General features: G+C 42.5%; 1 protein-coding gene across 1 annotated transcript in view; it reads right to left on the bottom strand.

Moving 5' to 3' along the window:
• The window catches only part of PRUNE2 (prune homolog 2 with BCH domain), a 144,214-nt gene extending 131,929 nt beyond the window's left edge, over nt 1-12,285 (bottom strand). Inside the window, exon 1 of the mRNA XM_075078716.1 lies at nt 12,170-12,285. Coding sequence (XP_074934817.1) covers nt 12,170-12,205 — 36 coding nt within the window. The 5' untranslated portion in view covers nt 12,206-12,285. The remainder of the gene's footprint in view (nt 1-12,169) is intronic.
• Between the last annotated feature and the right edge of the window lie 1,292 nt (nt 12,286-13,577).

Here is a 13,577-nt window from a genome sequence, read left to right as displayed (position 1 = left end):
CATATCTAGTCTTTTACCTTGATACGGCTATCTACTTCAAACACGTATAAAAAACCACGCAGGAACCTGGCAGGCTAACCTTCCCAAGATTTCATATAGACCTAAATCTCTTAAATGCACAATACACAGTTACATCATGTAAAAATACTTGCTTTTCTGGGTACAGTGAATGCTCTGGACAGTCTTGAACACATTTATCTGTAAAAACCGAGGTAAACGCGTGGACTGTGGACTGCATACATGCGTTGTCAAAAAAAAATAGTATACTTTTCCAGCCAGTTAACTTATCACTGCACTCCATGTGACTCAGCTGTAACCCACCCAGGCCTGCAAATGACTTTGAGAGTTAAAACCTTTAAGTAAAAGACAGGCTGCTGAATCAGTCAGCTGATCACTTGCCAATTATCTATATTTAGGAAAGACTGTCCCTCCAAGTGTTTAAAAGTTTACTATGTATCACTGCTTCACAAAGAGTCAAAAGTATTCCAAATGGAGAAATTCTAATTCTCATTTAAAAAAAAAAAAGCTAAATTCAAAAGAACAGTTTCTTTCTTTCCTCCTATTCCGCTGACTGCAGAACAGCATACAAGGTTCACCAAGCACAATATGCCTTACTCCATCAGCACACAAGCTAGACTCTATGTCTCCACTTATTTCCACGAGTTATAAAAGCATGGTAGTATCTGAAGAAGAAATTCAGAGGTTTCTTCTTCCCTGCTAACTCATCTTTGCTCAGGATTTTTTAATCGCTATTGTAGAAGAGCAAGAAATTATTTATTAAGTGTAATAATTCTTATGCTCTGTATCACAATGTAGCACAATAAAATTAACCATTAGGGAAAAGGTCACTTCAGCATGATGGTCTTGTCACTTAACCAAAGAATGGTTCAGCAGCTAACAGTCAGGCACTGTATACAGAGTCACACAGAACACTAAACCAGAATAAAAACTGTATCTATTACTAAAAGACATTAACACAACTATTGCTATCAAAATACAACAAAATAAAAATTTCTGAAATAGTATAAAACAGGTAACGCATATCAGGTATACTGCAAAATCTCACTGCGGTCTAGATGGTAGCTGACGTAAGGAGGCTTAAGACTGATAAACTGAGGCTAGAGGGGAATGTACAAACGCAGGTTATGACTGTGCAAGATGGAACAGGGCCAGTGCATTTGGTCTGTTAGGTCTATTACACATTATTCACTTACTGTCAAATGATACAGTAAACAAGAGAACTATCTGACATCATCCAGACATCACTGTTTTCTGAAATGTTCCTAACCTTTTCACTGTCCGTTCTCTGTCCTTATTGTGCTGCAATCTATTTGTATCTCATTAAAACAAGTGATATCATTCCATTTGTTAAGGATCTTTCTAACTGTTGGTGGCACAGGCTCTCTTCTTTGGAGAAAAGAATATAACAGGAACATTAAGAAGTCATTTAAACTCTGAGCCTGATCTCCCTCAGCACTCCAGGCTGACATATGGGACTTTGGGGCTGCTCTACTCCTGTCCTTTTCACACTAAAATCCCACACCTTCTCCCCACCTCCCTCACATAATCTCAGCATACACTCCCACGCAGCATGGACAAAAATGAGCTTTTAATCCCTCTCCTCTTACTGCACTTCTCTCTCACAGCAACATATGCAACATAAATATAGGGATTAACAAAACTATCCCGACCATCACTCCAGCCCATAAAATTGGCATCATGTTCAGTTTAGACACAGACATCCTGCCTATTGCAAAGTCCCACAGGTTTTTTTTTCCTCCTCAGTCTCTCCCATCTACTCCCAGAGCTAATATTCTGCAGTGGTTTAATCATTATGCAGTGGTTTAATCACATAAATGTTACTTGGCTTCAGCAGAGGTAACCTGGCAGCTTCAAGAACCATGCTGTGGAAAACAGCATACGGGGCACTAAAGCAAGCTTCTGGCCAACAGAACCTGGTCCTGATGGTTGACTTCAACTACCCAGACATCTGCTGGAAGAACAATATGGCAGCTTGCACATCATCCACCAAGTTCCTGGAATTCGTAGAGGACTGTTTCCTCATACAAACGTTAGATGTGCCAACCAGGAATGAGGCACTGCTGGACTTGCTATTTACAAACCGAGAAAGCCTGCTTTGTAGTATCTCTGTTAGTGATAGCCTTGGCTGCAGTGACCACAATAGTGTGGAGTTCAGGATCCTGCTGAGTGTGCTGAAGGTCAGCTCTAAGACAAGGGTTCTGGATTTTAGAAGAGCAAACTTCAGTTCACTCAGGGCTCATCTGGGAGGGATTTGATGGGAAGCTTCCATGGAAGAAAAAGGACCTAGTGGGTGCTGGGAGTTCTTCAAGAACTCTCTCTTGGAAGCACAAAGCCAATTTATCCCCTACAAAGGAAAGGGAAGTAAGCGGAGCAAGAGGCCCCCTTGGCTCAACCATGAACTCCTGGGTCTACTCAAATCCAAAAAGGAAGCATACCAGAGATGGAGAAGTGGAGGATTATCCATTGAGAGCTACAAGGGCATTGCCAGAACATGCAGAGATGCAGTTAGAAAAGCAAAAGCCCAGCTCAGATTGAAACTGGCTGTAGACATGAAAAATAACAAGAAAGGTTTCTTCAGGTATGTCAACCATAAGCAGAAAAAGAAGGAAAACATAGGCCCACTGTTAAATGGAAAAGGAGAGTCAATCACCAGTGATGCTGAAAAGGCAGCAGTCCTCAACACCTTCTTCACCTCTGTCTTTACCAGCACTGTCGGGTCCCAGGCTTTGGGAACAAAATTTCCGGTTGATCCAAACACTGACCCACCATCAGTGAAGGAAGAGTTAGTACATGAATTACTACAGGAGCTTGACCTCTACAAATCAATGGACCCTGACGCCATCCACCCAAGGGTGATGAGAGAGCTGGCTGACATCATCGCAAGGCCACTCTCCATAATCTTCAAGAAGTTGTGGAGAACAGGGGATGTCCCAGAGGACTGGAGGAAGGCAAATATTACCTCTATCTACAAGAAAGGCTCAAGGGAGGATCCAGGTAACTATAGGCCCATCAGTCTTAATTCAATCCCTGGGGAAGTTATGGGACGAATCCTCCTGGGGGCCATCAGAAGTCAAATGAAGCATGTGATTGGGAAAAGCCAACGTGGCTTCACTAAAAGGCAGATAGTGCTTGACAAACGTGGTGGCCTTCTATGGCAAAGTGACTTGCCTGGTTGACATGGGGCGGGCAGTGGACATTGTCTACCTGGACTTCTCCAAGGCCTTTGATACAGTCCCCCACAGTCTCCTCCTGGACAAATTAATGCGTTATGGCCTAGACAAGTGGTCTATGCAGTGAGTGGGGAACTGGCTGACAGGCCGCACCCAAAGGGTGGTGGTAAATAGCTCCTTTTCCAAGTGCAACCTGTCACAAGTGGAGTCCCCCAGGGATCGATATTGGGCCAAATGTTATTCAATATCTTCATAAGTGATCTGGATAATAGGATCAAGTGTAGCATGATGAAGTTTGCGGCTGACACCAAGTTGAGTGGGGAAGTAGACACTCCAGAAGGGAGAGCTGCTCTGCAGGAGGATCTGGATAAGCTGGAAGAGTAGGCTAACAAGAATCTTATGAAGTTCAACAAGGACAAGTGTTAGGTCATGCACCTGGGAAAACATAATACGGGAGTGCAGCACAGATTGGGATCCACCTGGCTGGAGAGCAGCTCTGCGGAAAAGGACCTGGGGGTCCTGGTGGACAGGAAGCTCAACATGAGCGAACAGTGTGCTGCTGTGGCCAAGAAGGCCAACAGGATGCTGGGTTGCATCAAAAAGGGCATCACCAGCAGAGATAAAGTAGTCATCAGCCCACTCTACTCAGCGCTTGTCAGGCCACACCTGGAGTACTGTGTACAGTTCTGGTCCCCTCTATACAAAAAGGATGTGGACAGGCTGGAAGGGGTCCAAAGGAGGGCCACCAAGATGATCAAAGGACTGGGAAGCCTGCCATATGAGGACAGGCTGGGAGAACAGGGTTTGCTCGGCTTTGAGAAACGGAGGCTTAGAGGGGATCTCATCACCATGTACCAGTACTTAAGGGGTAGCTACAAAGAAGATGGAGACTCCCTTTTTACAAGGAGTCACATGGAGGGGACAAGGCGGAATGGACACAAGTTGCTCTTGGGGAGATTCCGATTGGACACAAGAGGGAAATTTTCCACGCTGAGGCCAGTCAACCTTTGGAATAATCTCCCCAGGGAAGTGGTTGACTCAGCCACATGGGACACCTTCAAGAGTCGTCTGGACAGGGTGCTGGGCCATCTTGTCTAGACTGTGCTCTTCCTAGAAAGGTTGGACTAGATGATCCCTGAGGTCCCTTCCTACCTGGTATTCTGTGATTCCCCTAGTCTGTGGCTCTGACCCTCCCCTATTGTCTCTGTCCATACAGGCCACTCTCTCTCCTGGCTCTCCTTGCTCCAACACATTAAATAGAATCCCTAAACCACATTTTGTAACCTTTTCAAACCTTCCTATGCTTCATCTATCATCCCCTATTCAATTATGAAATGTTAACTTTAATCTCCAGCAGGTCAATAGCAGAGGAATGAAAGAGTAATCAGATCTCGTTTCCTCCTACCCTGTCCCTATGCTTAAATGCATGTTTCTACAGCTCCCCATCTTCTTTTTTCTAACTCCTGCTCAAAGCTGCCCTTTGCCAAAATGCCAACAAATAGGTTAGGATACATAAATATAACCACACCTACCTATTACCACCCCACTACTACTTTGGATTCATCTGCTTCCTCCTCTATGTCCTCCAACTTACTTTACAGGCTCCTTAAGACAGGGATTGAACAGAATTTCTATGAAGTATTTGCAAGGCATCTAGCACAACAGGATCCTAGTCAATACCACAGTACCATACTTAAATCGTATGGATAGTGTAGTAAATTGACATATTCTGCACTGAAAAGCCTTTGGAATTTATTTCTGTGTAGAACAATGAACAAAGTATGTCAGGTACACATGCGATGATTCAACACCCAAAAAGTTATTCAAGATAGAATTTGGCTTAATCTTGATTAATCTGATGTACTTCACCTCCTCCAATGGAGGATTCACCAATATGTGCTTTATTCTTCCATTTCCACTCTTTTTTTTTTAATGAAAAAGGAGAAAATATCACTGCACCAGAGACTCATGAACAGCAAGATACATAGGATATTATTTTAAAATGTTATTACTGCCCTCCAAAACCAAGACAATCCATGGGGGGAAAGCATTTTTAACTCTCAGCTTCTGCTACATGTTTGTAGTCTGTATAGCTTTACTGGAAGTGCAAAAGGCTATTAAATCACCCAATATATTTTTCCTTACAACTGTAGGTTGTTTTATAAATTAGTTTTACATACGTTCATCCAATTCAGATTTATTTTAGTTTGCTTTTATTGAGGGGTTTCCTCTCCTTCCTCTGGCAGACTACTGTCCTAGCAAAAAGACCTCATTTTCAGAAAATATTCTCGTTATTAACCCTCTGCTGACTGTTTTGCTATTTTTTATAACTGCGTACATGAATGAATGATTCCTTCTCCCCATTGCTTTAGTACCCCATAGATCCAGACTGCTCTCATGTCTCAGCTCAGCAGTAATTTAATCAAGTTTTATATTTCCTTGGAAGTCAATTCCTTAAATCATTTTGTTATGATTCTCTGAATTCTTCCTCCCGTTAAGGAATATTTTTGGCTATATAGTACCCAAAACAGAAGGAAGCATTCCACTTGAAATTGCATAATGACGATGAAAAAGAGACAGTGTAAGTCTACAGGACATAACCCTCCCTAATAAAGATATGTGTGTGTGTGTGTGTGTGTAAACATACAAAGGTCTATTACTGACTTACCATGAGATACAAAGGCTGTATCCCAAAATTGCAGTTTTTAACACTTCCATTACCCTACAAGCATGTCTTATTTGCAGTACAGTGACACTCCCACCTCCACCTTCCAATTTTCATGCTCTCAGATTTTTCTCCTCATATTGAATGTATGTTTGAAATTACTCTTCAATAGAACTTCCAAAAATATTTTTCTAATAATTTCACCTCTGTAAACCCTGTAATATTACTGTATCTTCTCAGCATGGCTCACAACTATTCTTTGTTCAAATATTTATCTCAGAATTTCTGTAGTTCAGTGTTTACTCTTTTGTCCACATTACTCATGAACCCTGACCCTGAAGTTTCTGCTGCAGAGTACCTGGTTTCTTCTGACTGATTTAAGGAACAAAAGGTTAATCAGCTGTAAGACTCTGACTCTGCAATATTTTTAGGTGTACGTAAAACTTATACATGTGAGTTTTGCAACTGAAGTCAATATGATTACTCATACTCTTAATTCTGTACATGCTGTAAGTGCCCTGCTAAATGGAGTCAAGTCCCCTGTGTGCTACTGGATTAATGCAAAGAAGATACATGAGAAGGTAAGACTTGATTCCTTGTCTTAATGCTTGAAAGCTTTTTTACCCCTCTGCTTGGATAAGTTCAGCAATTTCTGGGAAAACAACTTCTGCTTCACTTCTGTAACGTCTTTCACTTCCCATAAAGCCACTTTACTCCAGCTAAATCAAATATTATTTTCAAAGTAACCACTGCTTATCATAGATAACAAAACACCAGATAGGCAAATAAATGGCAATATAAATAAACATGTAAGTGACTCAGCTTGTTTTTGAACTGTGGTCACATAAATCTGCTCAAGTTATGACATTATCACTAATCGTTCTTTGAACTTCTTTGCCTCAGAAACAAGCACAACATTCATTTTTCATATCTACTAAAACAATGCCTTGGAAGGCTTTTTTACTGTTCTCAAGGGCATCTCCGTGGTCATGGGGCTGGCCCTCAGTTTGGACAATGTCAGTCACACAGCCCAGTCTTTATCTGGGCACATCTGTCTAGGGGTATAATTCCCCGTTTGCCCGGTGCATTGTCCTACCAGGTGTAACACTGGTTTAGCGTTACAGTCCCTTTTTTTACGGCAGCAAAGGGATTAAAAGAACTTGAAGTTTTAGGGCGTTTGGAGTTTTTTTTTCCCCTCAATGCTGTTAACTGCTGAAGATGACACAGCATTTGGAAAGATTATTTCCCTGACTAATCTGCTATTCTGTGCAGAGGGAGGTCTAGCATCTTTCAATAGCTAGTTTGAAGCAGTTTGCTGCACTATGTGGATATCTCAGTATCATCTGTGCATTAAGCCCTTTCCGGGGCTCATTCTGTCCTCTTTGACTTCCCTGAAGTCAGCAGATGAAGCATTAGGCTCTCCAACAAGCACAGACCTAAGGCCAGGGAAAAAGTACTGGCTGGCAGCCATTGTCTCAGCCTCTCTCAGGGGGAACTCTGTCAGTTTTTTAATTTTTTTTTTTTATTCTTAGAGCTGCTTTCTTGATAGACTCCCTTGACTAAACTTTTCACAGTCATTCAGCTTCACTGCAAATAGTCTGAGGCACATGAGATTACCTGAAAAATACCAAACTTGGCTACTCCATGCAGCACACAGTATTTCACATCAGCAAATTAATAAATAATTTGTGAATGTTTACTTCTCTATTTAATTGCCTTTAACATTTTGATAATAATTCTGATAATCACTCTGAAGTTACACCACTGAAGCCTTAAACTATTTATTTTTCTAATTAAATTATGCAAAATTATGTATTGACTGATCAGTCGCTCTTCTCCTACTTGAGAGCTTAGCTGAGCCTGAAAGAGTGTAACCCAGAGAGAGACAGACTGAACTGCAACTAAAGATACCAATAACCTAATATACTGGGGAAGAGGCAGCAAGGTTTTGTGAAATATGGCATTTTTGAACGAAATCTTTTAAAGTTCTTTAAATAATTCAACAAGCATGCAGAGGACAAGTACAGAACTGTACTTGGGTCTCCAAAAATATTATTGAAAAGTTTCCTAGAGGCTAGTAAAGAAACTAAATTACCAAAGAAAAAGGGAGTGCAATCCTCTCATGGCATAATAAAGAACTAAAAGTTAGAAACAAAGGACAGGAACAAATGGTCAGCTTTCACAATGAAGGAAAAATATCTGTGAAGGATTCTCCATGAGGATATGGGCTGGGATATATGCTTTCTTCATAACCATAAATAATAAATAATATTACTTCCAGTAATATTAGGACACACAGGCAAATAATGAGGTGAAAAAAGCTGCAGACAATACCATGTTATTCAGTAGAGTCAAATCTAAACCTAGCTACAAAAGCTGCAGGAAGGACTCAGGACACTGAAGGACTAGGTAATAAAATTGTAAATGGAAATGAGGGCCAAGAACTGCAGACTAGGGAAAATGTGAGGAAACAACCCCACCTCCATTTCTTAACTATATTTAGGTACCATACACAGTCAGATGGGCTTTAAAATGGGTAAGCAGGAAAAACATCATGCATTCATTTTAGATCATACTCTGAAAGCATCAGAAAAATGCTTTTTGACAGTAAAACAGACTAAGTAGGAATAGAATAAGTAGAATGCCAAGAACTCTTAAGAAAATGGAAAAAAACTGAAATATTGTTATAATACTGTCAAAGTCTTTTATGCACTCATGCCTTAAATACGGCAGGCAGTTCTGGGCTCCACAACTTTCAAATAAAGCTATAAAATCCTCAGGGAGAGGCCACAAGGATGAGCAGAGTGATAGAACAGTGCTTGTGTAAGAAGGGGTAATAGAAAACTAACCTGGAAATGTTTGGAAAAAGAGAAGTGGGATATGGTAATACTTAACTGAACACCATGGAAAAAGGGAACAAAAAAATACTCATTCAAGACGTAAGAACCTTGGAACACCCATTAAAATTGTCAGGCAGATTATTTAGCGTAAACAAACATGGATCTTGCCCCACTCACACAGACCACATGATAAAATAGTAAAACTCACTGTCTGAGGGATTTTTTAGAAGCCAAAGCTTAAGATGATTCAAAAAAACAAACAAACAAAAAAAACACAACACCAAACCACCCCGAACAGTCAAATATATGGAAGATACCTCTAGCTGTGGTTAACATAGTTCAGATACACATTTTGATCTAAGTTTTCAACACCTGATCAGCAGACCTGTATATTCTACTGCTTATAATCCTCCCTCAGCCAAGACAGAACTCTGATTTAGAAGGTCCTTTGGTCTCACCCAATCTCACCTATTCTCACATTATTACTAGACTTAGGAAAAACTGGAAAAAAACCCTGTAGGACTGAACCATAAATGCCAAAAAAATGTCAGTACAGCATCCCTCATATTCATCCATGTTTTGCCTTCTAACATTTTTCCCCTTTGGTTTTACATAGATTATATATAAGAATTTTAAAAATCAGTACTGAAAATTACTGAGTATGTTCTTTGACTACATGAAAAGTCACCAAAGCAAAATTCATTGCTCTTAAAGAAAGAATAGCCTAATGGAAACTTTATTATTAATAGCTAATACACAGAGAATTTTCCTAACAGTCAATGAAGATACACAATACAAGAGTCTTAGAAAACAAAAGTGCACTAGTCCTTTTTATGGTATACTTTGAAGCTAGAATTTGCTCCGTGTGGAAAAACAGCCTCGATTAATACTGCAGCTGGAGCCAGACCCAAATGAATGATGAAGCACTTGCAGTAATAGGTTCTCCTGCACAATCTGGAGCAATTGTTCTTCTGCAGCTATAGTTCACAAGTAAAGAAAATTTTCCTTTACTCATGCTGAGCAGTACTCATGTAGTCAATGCACTGTAATCAGTTTAACCTAACAAGAGTACTTATGGTGTGAAATACTAGCACTGTAAGACTGGCATCATCAGACCTCTGAGATACAACCATAGGGCTTTAGTGTCTTCCACAGATAAGGCTGCAGCAGCACAGCAACACACGACAGCTTGTTAGTTTTGAACCCCTACCCAGGCAGGTTTACCTTGTGTCAGCGGCAAACCAAGCATAGCCCCTTCTTTGCCCTTAACTCAGTCCATGGCTACCTTGTATCAGCAGAGGAAGATTCCCCACAAAAGGATTTACCAAACAGGAAGTAAAGCACATCATTAACCTTCTGCAAATCTTCAATTAATCTAGGCTACCTTCTTCAGGCTACTGCAGTACAAAGCAAACTGCGAAATCGAAGTCAACCTACAAGATTTATAAATCGGTTCTGAGCTGAACATGCTAGTGCTCAGATGCTTCTTCCCCAGACATGCTCAGCTGACATGATCATGCAGTGACACAACCCAGTCAGAAAGAGAATTCCCCCTGCAACCCTCCTCCTGTAGAGACCTGCTCCAAAACACGCATTTTTCTCCCACAGTTTAGAAGACACAAAGAGAAGTCTGCATTTTGAAAACCCACATTGCAGGAATAAAAAGGGCTACTGTTCAGTTGCTGTGCTCCCTGTTTCATCTAAATTAAAGAAATAATACTACCCAGCATCCATGGGCTTCTTCATATTATAGTTTTCCACACACCTCCTTTCTGATTATCAACAGCTGTTCAGAAAGATTAATGCAGTATTTGCTTTTAGTAGTAAAATCAAGTTGTTCACTGCTTGCCATTTACTAATAGTGCAGAGGGGACTGCTATCATAACATAATTAATGTCTATTAATAGGATCACCTTTGATGTACTCGAACAGGAAACTTGTCAAAACCACATCTCCAGTTCAAATGTTGCAATATACAAAATGCTGATGTGAAAATGTATTAAGTACTTGTAACTGCACTATGCAGTATTTTTCAACAGGGCTACCAAAGTTTAGACTGTTTACGTGAAAACGTAAGGGAAACACTTCACAAACTCCTGAAAATACACAGTAAAACAACTTAGCTGGCATGTGACCAAGATGACACACCACATGTTTACCCTTAACATTTGCCAACACAGTTAAATATTAAGGGGGCCACCAAGGGATCCATTTTCTTTCCTATTTTGCCAGTCCTCAAAAAAATGCCTTCATCCTTTGACTTCCACCATACGCATGACAACAAAAGACGGTATAACAACCCCTCCTTTACAAGTCAGTACATAAAGACAATGATGGCCATCAGAGAAAGGCGATCTTGGTTTTATGACTGCTCACTCTCCAGAGATGAATAACAGGTCTGTGAAACTGGGAAGGCACTACACTTCTTGTAATCAGCAATGAAGTTTACATCTACAGCCACTCTCCGAAGGGTGGGGACTGGACCCTGCAAGCACATAAGCCCTGAGTGCCCAAAAACACAGGGCAAAGCTAGCAGCCATGGGATTTTGGTTTTTTTACTAACCCATTATTAGTCCTATACTTCTTAGAACTGGCATTGCTAGCAGGAGTGCAGGCTGCCCACGAAAGGTAACAACTATAAAACCAAGTTTTGCATAGAAAATCAAACCTCACGATTGGAAAGAGGTTGGCATAGGGCCATCCCAGTCTCAAAAACATCCTGTTTTTGCACTGCACGTAGGAGAGAAAAAAAGCATACACTTTTTGGACCAGATGATCAGTCACTGTAAACAAAATAAATGCACTGCAGTTTCAGCACAACCCTACCAACAGAGCACTCTGAGAACGGGACCTATATCTCTGCGATTCCTAACACATTAACTACCTATGCCAGTCAAGACACAATTATGGAGCTGGCCCTTGATCACCTTTTCATATTCCTCAGTTATTTTAAGTCTTACTTGTCCAAACTTATCCTCTGCTCTTAGTGACGTTTAGACCACAAAAATGACAGTTTTTCGATGCCTTCTGATATTCTCCCCATTCAACTATGCAACTTGATGCGTCTGGAAGTCTCTACAAACGTGCAAATAATCCCAAAACGGCACGCCGCCACCCCCCGCACGCCGCCGGCCAAGCGCGGGTTGGTACATTCGTAAAGCAGAGCATTATTCAGCAATACCGAGAGGGCAGCAAGGCGTGAGGAGAAAACGCACCCTCGAAATATCACCCAGCCCATGCAAAAGGCCACAAGCCCCGTCCCCTCTCTCCCCCCTGCCCGCCCCGCGGAGCAACGCTGAGGACCAGAGCGCTGCTGAAGCACTCCGAGAAGTTTTCGGGAGCACCCGTGGGTGCCGCGCCGGGGGCTGGGGGGTGAAGGACGAGGACGATGACCTGCAAGTTGGGCGAAGTTTTGCGCCCGCTGCTCGCCGCTGCCCCCCGCCGTGACTCACCAGCTTGGACTGGGCGCGCTGCAGGAACTCCTCCATGGCGCCGGCGGGCAGGACCGCCGCGCCGCAGCCCCACGCTCTCCCCGCGCTGCCGCTCCGGAGGGCGGCCCCACGCCCGCCCAGCCCAGCCCAGCCCAGCCCAGCCCAGCCCAGCCACGCCACGCCACGCCACGCCACGCCACGCCTCGCCACGCCACGCCCGCCGCGGGCGGTGACGTCAGGCCGTGCCGCAGGGCCGGTGCGGAGCCCCGCGGAGGGTGGGTGAGGCCCGTGGAGCGAGCAGCCTCCTCCCGTGCAGCAGGGCCCCGGCTGCCGGCGGCCTGCGCGGTCTGTCGCACCCCACAAGCCGCGATTTGTTCTCTTTCAGCAATGTATGACGAAGTAAAGAGCACTCTGATACCCACCGCAGGGTCTCAAAGCCACAGGTGCTGCTGTGGGTCCTTAGGCAGGGATCTCTCAATTTTCCATTTTACAGATGGCAAAACTCAACAATGGAACGCTCGAGGGCATCGGAGTCAGAGGCAGTGATTTTGGGGTCTCCTTACTGCGGTGGCACAAGGCCTGGAGGGACCCTAGCCCACGCAGTCTAGGCTCCGGAAACCCTGCCCTCTGCGTCAAGCCTCACGTCCTTTCCAACTGTAGTGCCCACAGTCACATTTCATTTATATTCAGCCTAACAACTCACAAAGAAGCCTCCTATGATAGCATCCACTTTATAGAGAAATAAAGTGAATTGTGGAAGAGCTGGAGTCTTCATCTACAGGACTGTAGAAGACACTGGAAGGCCATGTGATGAGTGTGGAGTACACCAGGAAATAAACCACAGGATTCATAGCTTCTCCAGTGTTCTTACACCATTCGTATTCACTGGTGTGTTTCCTCTGCCCACTGTAAATAACTAACTTGAGTAGTACAGGTTTATTATTCCAATCAAGTTGTGCCTCACTGAGGAGCTAGCAATGGCTAATTATTAATAAACTCAGTGCTATGAGATTTGGGACTTTTTTCTCTTGTGTATTATTTTACAGCTCGTTGAAGATATCACTGTAAAAGCTGAAAGCTGTTGCTTCCTTATTAACCAACTTTTTCTTACAAGTGTAATTCACTGTCATTTGATTTGTTAATTCTTTCATGATATCTTGCAGATCCTATTACTGAGTTGCCTGTCACGATCAATCTGCTCTGCCTCATCCTATGTTCCTGTTCCAATGTGGTCTGGGGAACAGGAAGAAAAAAGCTAATCTGTATCATAACCATTTAAAACTGAAAGGTAAATCTTCATTAAAATATTTGAGTGGACTGATGCACCATGCAAATGACATGAAGGAAACTATTGCAAATGACAGTGTTCTACAGAAAAAAAAATTGAATTCTACATTTACTGGAACATTTCTACTGAAACACATCCGTA

The sequence above is a fragment of the Phalacrocorax aristotelis genome, chromosome Z (assembly GCF_949628215.1).
Source record: "Phalacrocorax aristotelis chromosome Z, bGulAri2.1, whole genome shotgun sequence".
Lineage (NCBI taxonomy): Eukaryota > Metazoa > Chordata > Aves > Suliformes > Phalacrocoracidae > Phalacrocorax > Phalacrocorax aristotelis.
The sequence above is the reverse complement of the archived record's forward strand: the minus strand, read 5'-3'. Positions and strand labels throughout refer to the sequence as shown.